At 57.9% G+C, this 19640-nt stretch overlaps 1 protein-coding gene across 1 annotated transcript in view; it reads right to left on the bottom strand.

Annotated features, from left to right (window-relative positions):
- The window catches only part of SDC3 (syndecan 3), a 49411-nt gene extending 30142 nt beyond the window's left edge, over nucleotides 1-19269 (bottom strand). Inside the window, exon 1 of the mRNA XM_087761025.1 lies at nucleotides 19099-19269. Within this exon, the coding sequence (XP_087617151.1) occupies nucleotides 19099-19185 (87 nt within the window). The 5' untranslated portion in view covers nucleotides 19186-19269. The remainder of the gene's footprint in view (nucleotides 1-19098) is intronic.
- Between the last annotated feature and the right edge of the window lie 371 nt (nucleotides 19270-19640).

Raw genomic sequence — 19640 nt, 5'->3', positions numbered from 1 at the left:
TTCCCTAAACACAGGTGAGATGTGCCCATGGGGTGTTTCCCCCTCTCTATTTCCATAAGCACCTACATGCCTGGCTCCAAACTCAGCCCCCGAAGGTGGCACCCATCCCTGCCACCCCAGTGGCCTCAAAACAAGGTGCTTCCCCCAAGCCAGGCACAGCCATTCCCTCTGCAGCCACAGGGGAGACACGGGGAGTTGCCTGCATGGGTCAGCCCCTCACCAGGGCATCCCCGGGATGGATATCACTGGAGGCTGTCCCCAGCGTGGGTACGGGGCTGCGGGGATCGGCTCGGGGCTTGCAGGGAGCTGAGCCGGGGTCTGTTCCTGCAGGGACCAGATGGCTCAAGGAATCCTAATCCTGCCCGGCGTGGGTGAGGAGAGGTCTGGGACCTCCAGGCAGACAGCTTGTGGAGCAGAAAAGACGCAGGGGATAGGAAGGTCCCAAACCAAGGGACAGTACCGAAACATGGGCACTTTGGAGGGGGACAGGCCACAGGCTGGAAGCTGCAGACAGCTTTGCGATGCTCTTGAGGGGTTAATTCCCTCCCTGTGCAATGATGCAACAACAAAGCTATGGGAAAGGTCCCCAGCAAAGCCAGATTTAACACCCCCACGTTCCTGCCCCGGGTGCATTTTCAGCGCTGGTTGCACGTTGCTGGCGTGCACCTTCTCCGTACACAAGGAGCCAAGGCCACGGCAGGCTCTGGCCATGCACCCCATGTCTTTTGAAGGAAAAATAGCCTCTGAGCCTGAAGGAGCTGCATAAAACCCTGGACTTGATGACTGCACAGTCCTTTCCAGGCTTAAAACCTACCAACCAACATATATCCCACCAGATATACACCTTGGGATGGCACAGCAGAGATGGGAGTTGCTGGAAATAGGTGGGAGGCAGCAGGGCCAGATCCAGGCTTGGTCCCCTCCTGCCACGTTTCCCACCATGGATTAAAAAAAAAAATCCCCTGGTTTTCTCTCCCTAATTATGGCCAGGAAAGGTTTGCCGTGCTGGGGAGCGCGGTCTCTATGCTCCGGCTCCTAATTACAATGCAGAGCGTGCAAAATACAGGTCACTCGGCACTATTATTACACACCTGGATGGTTTCCATTAATTAAGGGGGATAAAAAAAGGAAAGCTGTGGAGGGAGATGTGCAACACGGGAGCCTGAAGTGATGGATATAAAAATATCCCGCGTGGGGATGAGCTGCGGGTGACTCACGGGGACTTGGCAAAGCACGGCCAGCACCAGGACACCGAGCAGATGGGCTCCAAAGATGAGCTGGTGGCACGTCCCCATCTGCGCTGGCTCCATGGGTGATACTGGCATGGCTCTCCCAGCTCGGGATAATGGGGTTTTAGGGTGTCTTTGTGTCTCGGGGTGCATCCCACCTTTGCTGGTAGTGCACGGTAGAGGAGAAGGGTGTTGCACGACGCTTGGGCTGAGCAGCGGGTGCTGCATGGAGGCGGGTGCACAAGGTGAAGAGTCAGAGGCTCTCCCTAACGCCAAATCCCCAACAGCAAATAAATACCCATTGGGTGGAGCAGAGGGAATCTCTGCTCCCGCAGCATTGCACAAGGATGCTCACGGGCTTCATTCCGCAATAGCAGGACCCTTCAGGACCCTCTGTGTGCACCCAGATGGGCACCTGGGAGCAGCATTTGGGTTTACAGGGCTCCCAGGAGCCTCTTTACACCCTCCTCTTCCTCAGTCTTCCCAAGCAATACAGGCCAGCTCCAGCTCCTTCTTTGGGCTGGCTCTCCATAGCCCCACAAAAAAATGGGGATGTTATTTTTCTGTCCCCCAAACCTGAAGCCTCAGCTCAGTCGGGCAGGTTGAAACGCTCCCTCCAGCCAAGCACCAGAGCTGCCAGACTGCTGTTCCCTGCCTGCTTAGATAACAGCCCTTTGCTAAACAATGAAAACGCAAGGAAAAGAGCAATTACTCTTTTTAAAAGGCAGCCAAGCGCAGCCCCAACCCTCCCACCCACGTACCAGGCTGGGTCGGTCCTAGCGCCGAGATGCAGGCAGGAACCGGCAGCATAGATTTGGTCCCCATGACCCGGCAGGTCCCCTTCTCTACCAAGGCAAAACCCTTCCTTGCAGCGGGGGAAAGACTTTGGGGGGCCACATCCCAGCTCCTTCAATGCTGGGAAGCGGATCACAGTATTTTACATCATATCCCCTCCTTAATTTTCAGGGGAATAGAGAGGACAATGCTTAATTGTGTTGTGGGAAGATGGAAGAAAAGGTTTCAGCTAGAAACGCCTCTATGCCAAGGGAAATCACCCACTGACGGAGATGGGACAGGGGAACCGGCCACACCACACCTCAAATCTCTTTTCCATGAGGTTTCCAATGGGGAGAGGCAAGGGCTCAGCCCTCCCCAGGACCGGCAGGGATGGGATGAGCTCAGCATGGTTATTCGGGGATGTGAGGACACAGCCCAGGGAGCACGAGCTAGGCTGAAAACCTCTTCTGCTTTCAGGCACGTGATGCCCTTCCCAGCCAGAGCAGCCAGGGTGACTCAGGAGGCAGAAATCCCCCTGGTCTGAGGATTGTCACCATGTCACCTCCTTCCACGGGCACAAGGCCACCACCATGTCACCTCCCTCCGTGGGGAACACCTCTGCGGGTCAAGTTGTCCCACAGTGGGGGATATTGGCACAGGTCAGATGCACTGTAATTATTTTTCCCCCCAAGGGACTAAGGAGGAATCTGGACTCCCCCAAAAGATCCCCCCAGGGAGTGTGGGATGGCTTCAGTGAGCCAGGGTGCTGTCACCGTGCCAAGGGATGCTCCACCAAAACCGCAGGAGAGGCAGCCGTGGGAATAAAAAGCCTCTTAATGACCACAAAAAGCAATTGTGGGCTTTTTTATTTTGTTTTGTTTTTAAATGCCACTTCATTTTCTGGGATTGGCTTAACTGTGGTCATTAAGGTTCCGAGGTGAACACTGAGCCCCCAAGGGATGGGCTGGGGCAAGAAGAGGAGGACTATGGGGGCAGATCTCAGCCCCTTTGCTCTTAGAGGGAAGATCCTCCAGCCCTACAAACCATCCTCTTCCTCCCAACCACCCCCTCGGCTGCCAGCTCCTCTCCCTCCCGGCGCTGCCTCAGTTTCCCCATCCCCTAACTGAGGACTCGTGGTCGCAGCCAGCCCTCCACATGCCACAGCAGAGATGCTTGGTGGGGTTTTTCCCCTTGAGGAGCTGGACCCGAGACCTTTCCCAGCCATCAGTTCCACGAGCAAAGCAACTGCCACCATTAAGGGGGATTTTCTCCGTGGTTTCCAAGCACACCGGCTCAGCAACACAGAGCAGGTGGAGGGGCGGCATCCTGCCCCCTTGGCGAGGGCAGGCAGCAGAGCCCGCACAGCCACGTGGTCCCCTATGTTTTAACAGCTTTTTGAGTGTTTTGTGCAAAACTCACCAATACCAGCACATGGGAAACCACTTTCTGAAGCTGCTCCCGATGCACCAGCCTGTAACACTCAGGAAATCCCCAGCGGCTCCCCCCACAAGCTGCCCCTTCCTTGGATGCTGGGAGCCCCCCCAAGGGCATCAGCCCCAGCCATGGGAGGGTGAACAAACTCTAAGCATCATTTTTAGGGACACAGAAAGCACCCAGGTCCAGGTCGCACAGCAACCATGAAAATGGCAATAAATACTTTTAAAAAAGGGGTTGTGGGGGGACAAAGAGAAATGCTTCATTCATGCCACGCTTCAGCAGTATGGAAAGGAGAAAAGCTATTGCTGCCCTGACGCTACAATAACCATCGCCTATCTGCTCCTAAAACTGTTGCAGTTCAGTTACGTGTTGCCCCTCCCCATCTGTTCTCACGCTGAGCCACAGCTAACGAACCTCCTAATAATGATTAATCAGGAATATATTAGAGCCTCTTGCATGCAGCTTTGCTGGCTGAAGATTAATACCGACTCCCCCCCGCAACGGCAGGTCCCCCAAACCACTGGCGAAAAAAATGAAGGACCCCTTTTCCCAGGCAGCCCTTTTCCTGATGGCATTTAATTAGGAATAATTAATCAAGGGTGGTGCTTTGCTGACCGCTGGCCCAAACAATAGGATGGGGTATTTGCAAGCTTGCGTGTAGTCAACGGAAAGGAGTTTCTGCCTACCTTCCCCAGAGTTGTCATGGAAATTGTAATGGATGTTGATTAAGATGCTGTGCTTGCCAAATGCAAACGTGCCACAATTTTCAGAGGGACTCCAGCCTGAAGGAGATTAGCTGGAGTAATCCAGCGCTGGGTTAAAGGGGAATTGTTGGAGGGAGAGCCGTCCCCTTTCCAGGGATGGGGATGGAGAGAGAAATGAGATGCCCCACCTCTGCCCAGACAAGCTTCATGCTTTGCAAATGCTGCTTTAAAGGGATTTTTTTCTGCCCTGTCACCAGGAGGAATTAAAAAAACCCCAAAATATTGGGAAGCAAGGAGCCAAGGTGGGATCTGCCAGCAACTGCTGCCAGAAATGGCCGGTGCAGGCAGGGATGGAGGCAGGGAGCTCAGCACCCATCCCAGGAGTGGAGGGGAGAGGTTTCATCTCACCTTCCCTGCCCGGTTGGACTGGGAGACAATCCCAAAGCTTCACCCCAAAACTGCAGATCCATGAGCATCCATTCACCCCAGAGATGCAAACAGGTTTGGACCCACCCACAGGGCCCCGGGATGAGCCCTGCAGAGGGGACAGAGAGCGAGGTATTGCTCAGAGCCGCCTGAGCCCGCAGTCATCCGAGCGGCCATAAATAGACCCGATTTACATATGTAGGACGGAGCCCGCCACGCCAGCGCGGCCACGACCTACTTTCCTGCAGCCCCAGCGGGACGTGGGTGCATTTGGGGGCTGCGGTGGGCTCAGCTCAGCCTCTCCGGAGCAGCCTACCCCCTCACGATGAGCAGAAATAGGTTGGGAGTCCTGCTTTTGATGCGTCCCCAGATTTTCGCACCCAAAACAGCAGCTCCCAGAGAATGTGATGGCTGCTTGCACCTCCGAAACGCTGCTGGCGTTGATACCTGTGGGAAGGGACTGGTGGGCTCGGAGCATCCATCGGGTTTAATCACACGCTCGCTGCTACTTGCTCTGGAGCTCTGAGCAAGCTCAGGCCCCGGTTCCCGCACGTGTCACCTATGGGGGCTCAGCGCCTGCACGTCTCCGTCTCCCAGTCCTCGCTGCCATTCCAGAGTCCGCCAGCACAAGGCTCTTGCAAGATGGGGCACGTGGTATAAAGACGTCCACGCACCCTGTACACGCTATTTTTAATTTCATAAGCCTTTTTGCAACACTGAGCATAAAGCAATAAGCTTTTACCGGTGCCCCTGGGATGCTCCTTCCCTTAAGGACCGCAGAAACCGATTGGTTTCCGTACAAACATGGCTTTTTCCATTAACAAAAAAAAAAAAACACAACATAATCCACCACTGCTGAGCATCTTCTCGCTTGCAGGTGTTTTAGCAGCATTCACCTGCGGGTCTGAATTGGGGATGGCACTGGGAAGTCCCCAAGGGGAGAAATGCCGGTATTTATTTCACACCCTGTTGTTTCCCTCAGCATGGGCAGCTCTCAGCAGATATCCAGGCAGGAAGGACGTTTCTGCTCTGTCTTTCTACAATAGCAAAGATTCAAAGCAGCTTTAGCCTTCTGGTGGAAATGCCCCTTCCTGACACATTTTGTGTTATTTGTTCAGAGCTTTTCAGGGCTTCCAGTCTCTGCTGTTGAAGAAAAAGTTATTCTTGTAGAAGGAAAATAAAAACCATCTCAAACAGCTCTCAGATATAGTCTCTGGAAGCAGGCGAGGAACAACCAACCAATGCAAGAGGGGGTGTTTCAGCGCATCTGAGGCCTCTTTTTTCCATCCAGAGTAGTTTGCTTTAGTGCCCAATGGCTGAAAGCACAAGAGGATGAGACAAAAGGAAAAGAGAAATGTTCTGCCCGGCCAGGGAGGGTTGAGAGGGGAAGAAAGAAGAGAAATGTTTCTTCTGAGGGTGGGTGGTCAGTGCACTGTCAAATGTACCAGCATCCCTGGGGGGGACGGGTACCTGCATCCACATGGTGGGCCTGTCAAATGTACCGACACTCCTGCATGGGGACCAGTACTGGTATCCCTGCGCAGGGATGGGTATCGGTATCCCTGCAGGGGGAGCCGTCATAGAATCACAGAATCGTTAAGGCTGGAAAAGACCCTTAAGATCATCGAGTCCAACCGTTAACCCAGCACTGCCAAGTCCACCACTAAACCATGTCCCTAAGCACCACGTCTACCTCTCTTTTAAATACCTCCAGGGATGGGGACTCAACCCCTGCCCTGGGCAGCCTGGGCCAGGGCCTGACTACTCTTTCAGTGAAGAAGTTTTTCCTAATATCCAACCTAAACCTGCCCTGGCACAGCTTGAGGCCGTTTCCTCTTGTCCTATCGCTTGTTACTGGGGAGAAGTCAAGTAACAAGTCAAACACACCAGCATCCCTGCACAGGGACAAGTACCAGCATCTGCAGGCAAATACCAGCCAAGTACACCCAGGACCCAGCCTCACTGTCCTGAGCCCTGCAACTCTTCTCACCCACAACCCAAAAGCTGTCAGACCAGGAGGAAAATTAAAGTAGGAAGAACTGAATCCCAGGTCAGCACGCTCCCAGGGCACTGCGACGCCCATGGCTCCCCAGCAGCCACCAGCGGGAGAAACCACAGGGCTTGTTTCACCCCGTGCTCAGCTTGCTGCCCTGGGGAGATGTTTCTGGCCTCCATACAGAGCGAGGAAGAATCTCGCCATGCAGTGACCACCTCCCACCAAGCACCATGTTTTCCTCTGAGCCTCAGCTCCACGAGTCAAGGCATTCACCTTGTGCATGGAAAAGTATTTCCAGCTCTTAAGCCAGCAGGCAAAGCTTCAAAACAGGACCCCAAGAAGCTCTCACAGCCCAGTGGGTGAAGGAAACAAACCCAAAATTTTGATTTCACAAAATGGGAAGATTTTCATGTGGGTTTCATGACTGGTGTGATCCCATCACAAAGGCACGCCATCACAAAAGCGAACATAAGAAAGTCAAGACATTTACTAGCCTGAAACACCAACTGACCCTTTGTTTTCAAGTCAAAACAAGCCAGCTTGTCTTCGTAACACCTTTTTTTTTTTTTTTTTTCCACCCAGGAAATGCTTTTCTATGCTTCATCTCCAGAAAAATGTGGCTTTCCAAGTCCCCCTCCCTCCTTCCATGGGCAGGACCTGCTGCCGCTCCTGGGCAGCGCCCGCTCACCCAGATCTGCTCTTCCTCCCCGGATTTCCCCTCCTGCGATTTTCTTTCCTCTTTCTCATTCAAACGAGGTTCAAGCCGTGCCGTGCCAGGCGCTTGGTCCCAGAGCCACCCGACTGGGGCATGCAAACCCTTGGAGCTCTTTGCCAAGATAAGCCCTGGCCCCCAAAACCTTCAGTAATGCAAAGACCCCCGATCCGCTCCCAGCCCACAACCATGGTGGACCCTGAATCCCACAGAAGCAGCCGTGCTCCTCAGCCAGGTTAAAACCTTCGCAGAAGGAAAGAAAAAAAAATCATGAAAACCCACTAAACCACTGATTTTTAGGCAGGGAAATGCAAGGCTTGAGCAAAGGAGCATGACCCTCGAGCCCTGCTGCCTGCCAGAGGACTAGAATTTTTTTCCCTGGAAGATACTGGGTCAAATGAAGCAACAACAGATTTCCCCTTATCTGCAGGATTTGGCCCGTTTCTCTGAGAGTGCCTGTTTTCCCTCATCTCCCGCCCCATCCTGGGGAGGGGAAGGACCCCTTTGCACACGATAAACCCCGCTGCAGCTGGCAAAGGCACTGGGGAAGTTAAGGTTTGGGGCTTCCCTAATTAACAGCGACCAGAGACACGGAGGAGGCACTGACCCCGCTTCGGCATTGCTGCAAATACCAAAAAGAAGAAGAAACCCAATGAACTTCTTGGTGCGCTTTCATTTTAAGTCAAGGTTGAATTTATGACGTGCTTGGGAGAGCCACAAGATTGGGTTTTCAGACAGGTTTGGTGCTCTGGGTTATGGGAGGGGGGTTAGAGCTTGTCCCAGCCTCCCGAGCCAAGAGGAGATGGGAGAGCAGGAGGCAGGGAGCCTGCAACCCCAGCTGAGGATGGGAAGCACTCGGAAAAGAGCTGGAATAACACCCCCAACAACATGTTTGTGTGTTTTTTTTTTTTCCTTCTAATTGCTCTTGCTATTTTAACCGAGACAGACATTTCCTTGATGATTTTCAAGGGCTATAAAAGTTTTATGTCCCTTTCCTCTACACTCAGACAGCAACTTTTGCTGATGTTTGGCATAAGCAAGATCTGGAGCAGAGCAGTTGGGTGCTGCCAGGGTGCAAAGGGACCAGGACACCAGCCACAGGGAAACGATCCAGCCCCACATCCACATGGAAAGCTATCATCCCCCACATCGCGTCCTCTTCTTCTCCCCGTTCCTAGAAGGAGATCCCACCGCCCAGCCTCTGTGCAAAATGTCTTTCTGCTGCAGAAAACTATATATAGTGCCTAAACCCTTTGGGGGCTTTGCTGCTCTCCGAGATATTTATAGCTAGAGGCAAACTCCGACTGCGCTCACTGGGAGCAGCTGGAATTGCACCGGGAGAGGCAGGATCCAGCCCATGCCTGTGGCAGGGGAGTGGGCACAGGGATGAGCATCCCGCCTGGCGGCCAGGATCGGCCCCAAAAATGCCCGTCTCCTGAACTGCCATGGGAGAGAAGGTGTGGGTACTTACCCACTGGGGGTTAGGGGGTTTTGGGGAAGGATTAGGAGCTTTTTGACCAAATCTGGAGCAAAGAGGATGAGCCACAGAGCTGAGAGGCTCAGGAACAGCCCAGCAGCTGGTCTGTGGCTCCTATCCAAAAAAGCAGGCGCCCAACCCATTTCACCAAAAGCATTTCCCAGGGGACGGGAAATCCACCCCACGCGGCCCCTTGTCTGCTCCGAGCATCCAAAGAGGAGCAGGAAGGAAGAAACAGTCCCTTCTCCCAAAATCTCGGCACCCAGCCCTGCTCCTCCTCCACACCCGGCTGGGGGAGGGCTCGCACCACCTAATTGCTGGCAGCTTGTCCTCCTCACATCCTGACTTTAATACAGTCCATCAGGCAAAACACGCTGGCTGAAGGAAGGAAAATAAGGGGGGAGAGGGATGAAGAGGGGGACACGCGGGCAGCAGCCATTTCCTGAGCTGGGGGATGCAAAAATCCTACCGTCACGAGGCAAGCGGGGATGAAGAGCAGGTCGGGAGCATGGGGGCTTTGCACCCCAATCCTGCCTGATGGAAAGCAACTGCTCCCTTCTCTGTCCTGGCATCCCCATCATCACTAGTGGTGTGAAGCTGTACGGCAGGGATTCAGTAATGCTTTTCATCCAGGGGTTACAGCACCGGGATGCTCAGCCCCAGGGATTTAACCCAGCTGCAGATACGTCCTTTGCTTGTGCTGGAGCTGGCGAGAGCAAATGGGGAGTTTGGAGCTGGGTCAGAAGGAAAAACCCCCACGTTTGGGTTCCCAGGACCCCCTCCCGTACCACCAAGTGCTTTTTAGCCGGGATGGCCCCAGCCAGATCCTCAGTCTCGCACCAAGCTGGTGGGACCAGCAGCCAAAAAGCTCCTTGGAAAAAAGAAAAACAGAAATAAACTGTTTTTACCAAATATTGTGTCAGAGTCTATACAGAGGAGCCCACGGGGTTGATCTTCCCCGGTCCCTTCGCTGGTGCTTTTAGCCCAGCACAAAACCCAAGTGCTCAAGGGCTGGAAGGGAGCACCCCGAGGAGACAGCCCCAACCATTTAGACCCAAAAAGTCACTCTTTAGACCCAAAACCTCAATCCTCTTGCAGGAGGGGCAGGACACAGAGCTATTGCTTCCTTCGGCCCCAGCCACCCCAGCCTGCCGCCTTCCCTTTACAGCCGGTGGAATCCCAATTCCCTCTCAGGTCGGGGCACATTTGAAGCCGGATTGCTGCATCCAGAGCCCAGCCAGGCTTGCTTTTTTTTTTTTCCTTCCACTTCTCTGCACATCAACCAAAAATACTCAAAGGACATGCTCCTCACAGGCTATTTCTGGGTCTCATTTGGGACGTTACAGACACAAATAGAGGTTGGTTGTCTGCACACTGAGCCCAGACTTTGGTAAGCAGCACCCTTTGCACACATGTCTCCGTCTGGGCGAGCGTGCGCATGGCAGGGGCATCCCGTGAGCATCCTGGGGATCCGGAGGATTTCATGCTGGCAGAGGGGGATGTCTTGCTCCGAGGATGCAGAACCCATGGCGCATCCTCCCTGCTGGCTCTTTGCAGCCCCTTTTTACTGCAAGAGTAAGCAGGCACGGTGCAGTTGAGCTCAGCCCAAAGGCAAGGAGGCACAGCTGCTCCAAGCACAGTGAGCGCTGCTGTGGGATGCCACCAATAGTGAAATGTCCGTAGGGATGCGTACGTCCCCGCAAGGGACAATGTGCCAGGGACCGGCCCGTGGGTACCAGGCAATCCCTGCAAACCCAGCCGTGCCCATCCAGTCCCCGTGCCACGTTCAATGGATTCTCTCTCTTCTTCCACGGCAGCGAGAGCCTTCCCTCCCTCCCACCCTCCTCCTCCTCCTCCAGCCTTTGGCTGGGTGCTTGAAGAGCTCTCACCATGGAAAATAAAGGGATTCAGGATGCTCCGCAGCCAGGACCTGTTCCCGTCCAGGACTAGGGCTGCAACGATCCCCCCAGCACGGAGAGCATCTACCCACCTCCGCACAAACATCCCTGGGATCACCCACGGTGGCTTTAAGGCCTTCTACGTAGGGACATTTGGGGATGGCGTGACTCACGCTGCAAGGTCATGTGCGCATGGCTTTAAATGCCGCAGCCAGAAGATGGGACAGGCACCTTGAGTTGGAGGAGCAGGCATTAATTAATCCCAATTAAAGGCAAGAGGGCCAAGAGAGAGCTAGCTGCATCACCCCAATTACAGCCGCGTGGGATGTAGCTCATAATTAACACCCCAAAAATCCAGGGGGTCCTGCCCAGCAGTGCGAGCCCCCGCAGCCCCAGCTCTGCAGGAGATGCCTCAATGCCTCAGGGGACGCCCCGATGCTACGCTAACCCCCCCTACAGCCCTCTCCCACAGCCTAATTGCAGCTTGCCAGGCAGCTAACGGGCAAGTTGCACCCAAAACAATTATTTACTGATAAATGGGGAGAAACAGCTCCTTTCAGCACCAGGAGAAAACAAAAACAACCGATTACAGAGGCCGGGTGCTGCCAGGTGCTGCGTCACAGGCGGCTCCGCTCACCTGCGCATCCCAGCCGGGTGTAGCTCCGACACCTCCGGCACCTGCGGGTCCCCGGGGAGCCCGGTGGGATGACGATGCCCCACAGCCACTGAGCCCAGCCCAGGACCCTATTTCACCCCAGCTCACTGCACGTGATGCCTCGAGTCCCTGTTTGATGCCCAGGTCCCCATTTAACACCCGGGTTTCCCCATCAACAAATACATGTCGGCATGCTCCCTAATTAGCACCAGGCTAATTAACCCCAGGATCCCACCCAGGTTTGCAATCATCTGACAGAGGCAATGGCAGCACCACACGGGACGTGAGCCATGCCTGCTGGCTGGGCACCGACTTGCAACCACTGGTGGCTACTTAGGGCCTAATAGCACTCACTGGTGCCACGGGAGCACGAGGAGTGGGTGCTCCAGGTCACAGCCCCCTGGCACCCAAGCACGCTGCCCGGGCTGGTGCGCACCGAGCTTGTCAGGCCTCAGGCGGAGGGGAGCACCCTGCAAAGCTGATTTATTATATTCTGTGTTATTTGTCCCAGAGGAGGCGGCGAGAAGAGGGAGCGGTGACACCGGCCGAGGACCAAAACACCCCAAAGTCACGGGGACATGGTGGCCATCGCTCCCAGTGCCTCCAAAAAAGGGAACCTTGCACTCCGAGCAGCCTCCCGGGTGTGGGTTAAAGCATCGCCAGAGCTGCATAAAATCATCCCATTTCATCAACAAATACCTGGCAGCTCTGGGTTTTTCCATTGGGCTGGAGCCAGGGCTTCAGAGAGCTTTAAGTGCTGGTCCCTGCCTGCTCCCCACGCTCCCCGTAAGTGCCGTCTCTGGTGACACTCGGCTCTGGCTCTTAAATACCCTCGTCCCAGTGGCAGGAGATTCCCACAACACCCTCACCTCGTGCCGAGCAAACACACATGCAGCCCGTGCATGAGGGAGAAGGAAAATTAAAGGCTGGATGATGCTACTCGCCAAAAAGCCCCCCAAAAATGGGAAAAAAAAATGCATTATTCCAGCTTCCTCCGATTAATCTGTATGGGGTGCGATGGAGACGTTTCCCAGTAGCATCTTGGGACACAACAGACATCGCCAGGACAGGCAGCACCTAGAAAAGTTGTTAGGAGTCTAACGGACCTGAATTTGCCTTAAAGGAGCTGGAAATGGTGGACTGACACCTAGTTTGGGGCAGTAAAGCTCTTTGCATGCTCCATGCCAGCACCACGCGCTGCCTCTGCAGGGAAAACTGCTCTGGGGTAGGAGAGAAACACAGGGCCTTTCTGCTCAGTTACAGCTTTCCTTGCAAAAAATAAGAAATAAGATTTTTTTTTTAAATGCCCATTTTGGACCAAAACTCCCACTCTCTTTCCCCAAAATGCAGCCCTCTACTATATTTTTGACACTTGCCAACACGAACATTGCTCCTAAACCAAGCCAAATGCGCTCAGGACTGCCTGCCCTTCTCAGCAGTTATTCAGCCCGACCAACGCAGCTCATGAAATAGCTTCATTCCCCTCCTCCTCCTCTGGAAAACAGCATTTTTTGGCAAATAAACTGTTTTGCCAACAAGTTGTGCTCCGTGCTGCCTGAGAGACGATGCTTCTCCCTGGCTTCAGCCTCCTCCGCCCCGATGGGCCCCGATTCGGGTCCCACACTGGGGCTGCAGCGGTGGGGACACATCCCCGGGCTCCCCCACATTGAGGGTTTTTTTTTCCCCCCCTCTTGCTAAAATAATTCTTGTTTTGCCATCGGCCGGGAAAGAAGCAGCAGCCCTGAGGTTGCTGCTGTTATTTTTATCTTGAAATAAATAGTTTGAGCCGCGGCCAAGCTGTTCCGAGGGAGGGAGATGCTTTGCATGGTGGCTGCGGAGATATAAACACACGCAGCCTCCGTCTTGGTGGGGGCACATCGCATGGCTGGGGCAGATCGAACATCCCAATCCAGCCTGGAAAGGGATGAAGTCGCCTATTCTGGGATGCCGAGGTGGAAAAGGGGGATGTAAGGTTTGGGGACCATCACTCCCAGCATGGGGACCACAGTCCCCATCGCTGTTCACCACCAAATCGATGCTGTCCCCTCCATCTGCTCAATGCATCGCAGGCACTGCCACAGCTGCGTTAAATACTGGTTTAACCAGGACTAGAATTAACTTTTTGAGTCATTTTTAACTAAAAGCCTTGAAAGAACTGGCTCTAAAAACGCTTTCACCTTCCCGACAGCACAAAGGAGCATTCCTGTGCCACCACACGACCCTGGGTTCAATCCCATTCCTTCCCAACCACAGCAAGACCCCAAAAAATACAGTTTGAAGGGGGGGCAGATGCTGCAACCAGGCTCAGTTCAGCAGCCCCAGGAGCGGCCCTCTGCCTGGATCTGGTCACGTCCTCCCCCACCGCCTGGAGCCCCGGCAGAGCGGCCGCTCGCCTCCTGCCCCGCGGGGCCGGGCACAAATGGGGGCCCTTTGCCCCGCGCTCTGCACACGAAGGTCGCCGAAACGCTCGGGAGCTTTGCATGAGAAGCTCGGCGTAAATGTCAAATTAATTAACTGGGAAAGATGTATGCGTTGCCACAAAAAGCTCTCTGTTTCACCCCTCCGCCCTTCCTCCCACCTCCGCTCTCCCCAGCGCGGGGCATTGGCTGCAGCTTGTGAAAGCCATGGCTGGGGGAGGCGAAGGACCGCCGGACACCCCCGATGGCGAATATTCCCCCCCCCCCCCCGCCCCATAAAGCACCTCAACAAGGGAACAGGGAAAAGCACAAAGCGAGGATGGAAAAGCTGGGAAAACCTCTCTGGCAGCCACCGCTCCTCCCTCTGCACACGTGTTGCGGCACCGTCTCCAGGGACACGGCCAGCGAGGGATGAGCATCTTCTGCCGGGGCCAGGCTGACACCGCCAGGGTGAAAAACAGAGGCTCGCCCCCCTTTCTGCCGGCGAGAGGCTCGATGGCATCACCCGTTTTGCAGGATAAATCCTTCCCCGGCAGCTGCCTGGGGTCCTGAGCCAAAGGAGCCTCTTGCAGGCGTTAACCAGAGCGGGGAGGATGCTGAGGGATGCTGAGGACCACAGCTCTGGCAAAGGCACCTGCCTGCTGCTCCCAGGGGATGCCAAACCACATGCTGAAGGGGGTTTCTCCCCCCAGATAACTGCTCCCCATCTCCTGAGCATCAAGGCTGGGTTTGCAGAGATGCCGAGTGCCGGGTTCATGCATCAAGGAGCAGAATAAAAGCAAAAAGCACACCCAGAGCCACGCAGGGTACAAGGAGGTGTCGGACCTGGCCTCCCTGCCCCGCTCCAAGCATGGGGAAAGCTCGGGGGGACGAGAATGTGTGTTCAGAATTAATGCCCCGACTTTAAACTATTTTAAAGTCTTTAAAGGTTCAGGAAGAGCAAGGCTCCCGTCTCCCAGGGCCCGGGCCCGGTGTCGGTGCCTCCCCAGCTGACCAGCCCCACAGGGTTTGGTACCCGGCTCACGTCGCGCCGGGGCCCGGCATTCCCCCGGCCTGGCTGCCGTCTCCCAGGGCTGCCGCGCGTCTCCCGGCCGCTCTTCCGAGGGGAAAAGGAGCCCTAGGGACACTTGGGGACTTAACAGAGTGAAGTGGCCAGAGGACCCTGTGCCCCTTGTGAAGCTCTGGGGCCCTTTATGTTTTCCCCCCCTCAGTTTCTCCATAAACTTGCTTCACCTCTTGCTCGTAAGAGGAAGGAGCTGGGTGCTGAGCACGGCCGGATGGGGAGAGCTGGGACGTCCAGGGTGACAAACAGGGCTTGGTCAAACCACTGCATTACCCCAGGTCACACCTCAAATCCCCACCCGGGAGCCAGGCTGAGTCCTAGCAAACTCATTACACGTCACACAACGGTCACGGCAGCCCCAGAGCACCCACAAACCTCGGAAGGGAAAGACTCCCCGTGCCCCCGATGCCACCGGGGAGCTGCCAACCCCGGACCGCCGGCAAACATTGTGGGAACAAGGGTGCCCCGCAAAGCCCCAAGCCCCCACATCGGCAGCGGGGGGGCCCAGCGCTGCGGGGGATGCTGAAACCCCCAAAACCTCTGCGGGGGGAGGCGGGTGCTCCACCCCAAACCTCTGCGGGGCCGTGGGGCATCTCTGGGTCCCGCATTCCCCATCATCCCTCCGGATTGAGCCAAGGGTGGATTGTAAGGGATTGCAAGGAGCAAGGGATGCCACACCACATTAACCCTCGCCAGGAGGGCCCCATGGAAACACGCTCCAGGACTACAGCAAAATCACCTCCCCAGTACCCTACAAAGAGGAGCACGATGAGGCCGGCCCCAAAGCAGCTCGGCCCCGGAGCCATCCCAGGCAAAGCTCCAGCGAGGACAGGGACGTGTGCGGCGGGACCCGTGGAAAGGTTATGGCTAATCAACGCTCTCAGTAATTAAGGTGACGAGTTGATCCCCTAAGGTCGCGGCTTGGCCGGCCAGCTGGGGCCGAGGCACAGCATCCTTCCCCGGCACGCCGAGGGACTCGGGGTCCCCAGGCCAGGGGTGTCACACAGGACTGGCTGGACGCACCCACTCCCCCGGCATCTCGCCGCAGCCCAGCGCACAGGCCACCCTCGCTGATTAAAGCTCATCGGCCCATGCTTTGCCTGCATCTAATTAACGGGAGCAGAGCTGCCTGCCGCTGCCCGCTCCCCCTGCCCGCTCTGTCCCCGGGCGCCGCTCGGCTGCCAGCATCCCGGCTCCCCACCCAGGCCCTGCGCAGAGGAGGAGGAGGAGGAGGAGGAGGAAGGAGCTACCCCCTCGGCCTGCGTGTGGTCTGCGGGCTGGGGAGCAGCCAGCTCTCCTGCCTGCACAGGAAACAGCCCACTCTTGGATTCTCAGGTGTCTAATAAGGGGTTGAGCCCACCACGGGCACGGCTGATGCGGGGGCTCCTCTCCACCGAGCTGCCTGGATCTCCCAAACAGGTCCGGAGCCCGTCCTCTCTCAAAGTGGGCCGTAGCCGGCTCCAAAGCGATGAGGCAGGAGATGGACAGGGCGAGCTCGTGAGCTTTACAGCCCTGGGGAATCCCAGCCAAAACCAAACCTGCGTGTCTGTGATGCTGTTGGGAAATCCCACTGCCAGGATCGGGTCTCGGCAGGAGAGGCAGCCCCTGCCCTGCAGCGTTCCCACGGAGGCACACAAAGGGTTAAAAGGACCGATCCCAGCTTCCCCAAACCCGGGGCCAAGAGGGATCACAGCCACCATGAGATCAAAGGGAAGCGCTGAGTCCCGGGAGACTCATTACAGTTCCCACACACTCCAGCAACACCACATCCCCGGGCCGAGGTCGGCAGCCCCGTCCCTCCACGCTCCCCCGGGTCGGGGACAGGGACACAGGGCACTGGGCCCGTCCCAGGGAGCTCGTGGGCTCGGTGCCAGCGGGAGCCAGAGTTATTTGTCCGGTCTCTGCAGTGCAAATATTAATTCATTCTCCAGGTGCTGCTCCGGAGAAGGGCTCCCCGGCAGGGACCAGGGTCCGGTGCGGGGTTTGCAGCCAGCGTTACCCAGTTGCCTGCACAACTTCACCAGGGGGACGGGGGTCCCCAAGTCCATCCCCCATCCCATTATCACGGCAGCCGGTGGGGATGCACCAGAGCTGTGCCCAGTCACTGCTTTCCATCCCAGTGACCCCAGGGCAAAGCCGAGACTTTGTCCAATGAGACCGAATGATTTAAAACCTCCAGCGAAGAGGAGGTGGAGAGGAGACCTCGGTCCCCTCCAGCTGAGGATGCCCAATGTCCCCTGGAGCATCCCTCACGGGGAAAGCAGCCTCCTCCCAGCCCCAGAGCTGCCCCATGGTCCCCAGGAGCATCCCAGCATCCCATCACCTCCCATCCTGGCATTTAACAAGCCCGTAACCTTTCCTGCCTAATTATCCTCAGCAAATGCCAGCAACCGTCTGCATCGCCATCCACCAGCCAGCAACTACAACTCCCCAAACGGGGAAGGGGGAAAGGCTTATCTGGGGGGGAGCGAGCACCCACGCAGCCGACCCCACGCCCACCATGGGTGCTGGAGATGCCAGCACAGCTGCACGCACCTCTCGCTGCCGTGGGCACCCAGCGATGGAGGGGAGCCGCCGGCGGAGCTCGGGCTTCCCCAGATCAATGGCAAAGCGCAATATTCAGTTTAATAAACTGCCCCTTGGTACAGCGCGCAAGCGGCTGCGCGGCATCGCCGGGAGCCACGATGTTTATCGCCGCTCGCCCGAGTAAATCACGCACCTGACGGTCTTCTCAATAACGGCTCAGCAACCTCCTCGGAAACACCGAAGTTGCATCTGGCTTTTCGGGAGGGGGAATAACCGCTGCCGGGAAAGGCGGGCGAATGCCCCGCACGCACCCACCGCCCCGCAGAAATAGGGGTGCCAGCCCACGGCGCCCACAAACCAGAACCCTGGGAGGATGGGGAAGAGCTCTGGGTTATTTAACGCAGCAGGTCGCATGCTGGTGAGCGGTCAGGCCCTGGGACTTCTTCCCCTCTTAAAGAGGGGAGGAGGAGGAGGCAGCCTTCCTCCCAGTCCTCCCGAGCAGCTGCTTCTCCTGACGCCCTGGAGCACAACCAGTTGCATGGGAAAAGCATCTCCTCGTTGCAGGAGGATCCTTCCTGGAGAGCATCACCCAACAGCCAGCGCCCCACAAAGCCACCCTGGCTCCCCCAAACGCTCCCATAAGCAGCTCATGGAAGAGTGAGCGCAGGGCAGGGTGCAGGCAGGGCAGGGTGCAGGCAGGGCAGGGTTTCCCAGCCAGAGCATAGGGAGAAGCGGTTTTGGAAGTGCCACAAGAAATCACAGACACAACCCCTTCCTCCTGCCAGCGTGGAAATCCTCTCCCATGAGCAGGGCTGGGAAAACCTCCTGGGAAGCGCCTGGGCAGAGAGGGGCCCTGCCTGTGCAGGCAAGGGGTGAGCAGCAGGCAGGGCTTGCCTGCATCTACCCCTGCACAGGGCTGGAGGTGCAAGAGAGATTCCCGGCGGCAGGCGGGGGGGGGGCGGGCAGGCAGGGCTCGGTGCCTGCAGGGACAGGGCAAGACCCCCCCAAGTTTCTTCTGCCCCCGGGACCGTGCAGGACCGGGATTTTCCTCCCTCTCCCCCCACGCAGGGTTATTTTTAAGGCGTGTTTCCCTACGACCTTCAAACGGCATCTGCCTGCATCCCCCTCCCCACGCACACGCCCGGGCCCCGCCACCCTGCCTGCCCCCCCCGCCTGCCTGCTCCTTGCCCAGCCCTGCCTGCACCCCTGGGGTGGGGGGCACCGGCTCCTGCCTGTGCTGCCTGCCGGGGGTCCGCGGCTTTGGGGGGCTGTGCAGGCAGGGAGGGGCTGGCGGGGAGCAGGGCGCTGGGTGCCCCCCCCCAGCAGGGCGCTGGGTGCCCCAGGGGGGGCGGCGGAGTCCCGGAGCCCCCCCAGCCCGGTGCCGGCCCGACCCCACCCGGGCAGGGTGCGGGTCCCCACTGCCCCCCCGCAGGGTGCCGGCTCCGGGGGTGCCCCCGCCCCGGGAGGCTGCCGCCGCCAGCCCCCCGCCCTCCCCCGCACGGTGCCGGTCCCCCCGCACGGTGCCGGTGCCGCTCGCAGCCCCCCCGCCCGGGACCCAGCCGTGCCCGGGGCTGCTCCCACGTCCCCCCCCGCCCAGCACCGCTCCCCGCGCACGGTGCCGGGGGGGGGGGCCTGTGCCGCTCCACGCACGGTACCGATACCGGTCCCACGCCCCCAGCCCGGTGCCGCTCCACGCACGGTACCGATACCGGTCCCACGCCTCCCCCCCCCGGCCTTTACCGCTCCACGCACGATGCCGGTACCGGTCCCCCCGCACTCACCAGCGCGGCGCGGGCGCACAGCAGCAGCAGCAGCACCGAGAGGCTCCGCAGCCCCCGGGGCGCCGGCCCCGGCACCTCCCCGGGCATCTTCCTGCCGCAAGGACGGGCAGCGGCGGCGGCGGCTGCAGCGGCGGCGGGAGGCGGCGGCGGGACGCGGGGGCGGGGAAGGGCCTTTGTTGCCGCCGCCCGCGGGAGGCGGTGTGGGTGTGGGCGTGGGTGTGGGCGTGGGTGGGGCCGTGGGTGTGGGTGTGGCTGTGGGTGTGGCTCGGTGTGGGTGCGGGCCCCGACCCCGGGGGGACCCCCCGATCCCCGGCCCCGGCACGGCCCCGCCCGCGGGGACAGCCCCGGCCCCGGCCCGGGGGAGCGGGGCGGGGGGGGCCCTGGGGCAGATGGGGGGATCCGGGGGGACACACACACCTGGGACAGACTGGGGGACACGAGGGTAAATGGGGGGACCCTGGGGCAGATGGGAGGGACCCTGGGGTAAATGGGGGGATCCAGGGGTAAATGGGGGGAGCCTGGTGCAGATGGGGGGCCTGGGA

Source organism: Nipponia nippon, unplaced genomic scaffold (genome assembly GCF_047370975.1).
Source record: "Nipponia nippon isolate SJK-2023a ecotype South Korea unplaced genomic scaffold, ASM4737097v1 scaffold_23, whole genome shotgun sequence".
Taxonomy (NCBI): Eukaryota; Metazoa; Chordata; class Aves; order Pelecaniformes; family Threskiornithidae; genus Nipponia; species Nipponia nippon.
Note: the sequence above shows the minus strand (reverse complement) of the source record. Positions and strands in the feature narration are given on the sequence as shown.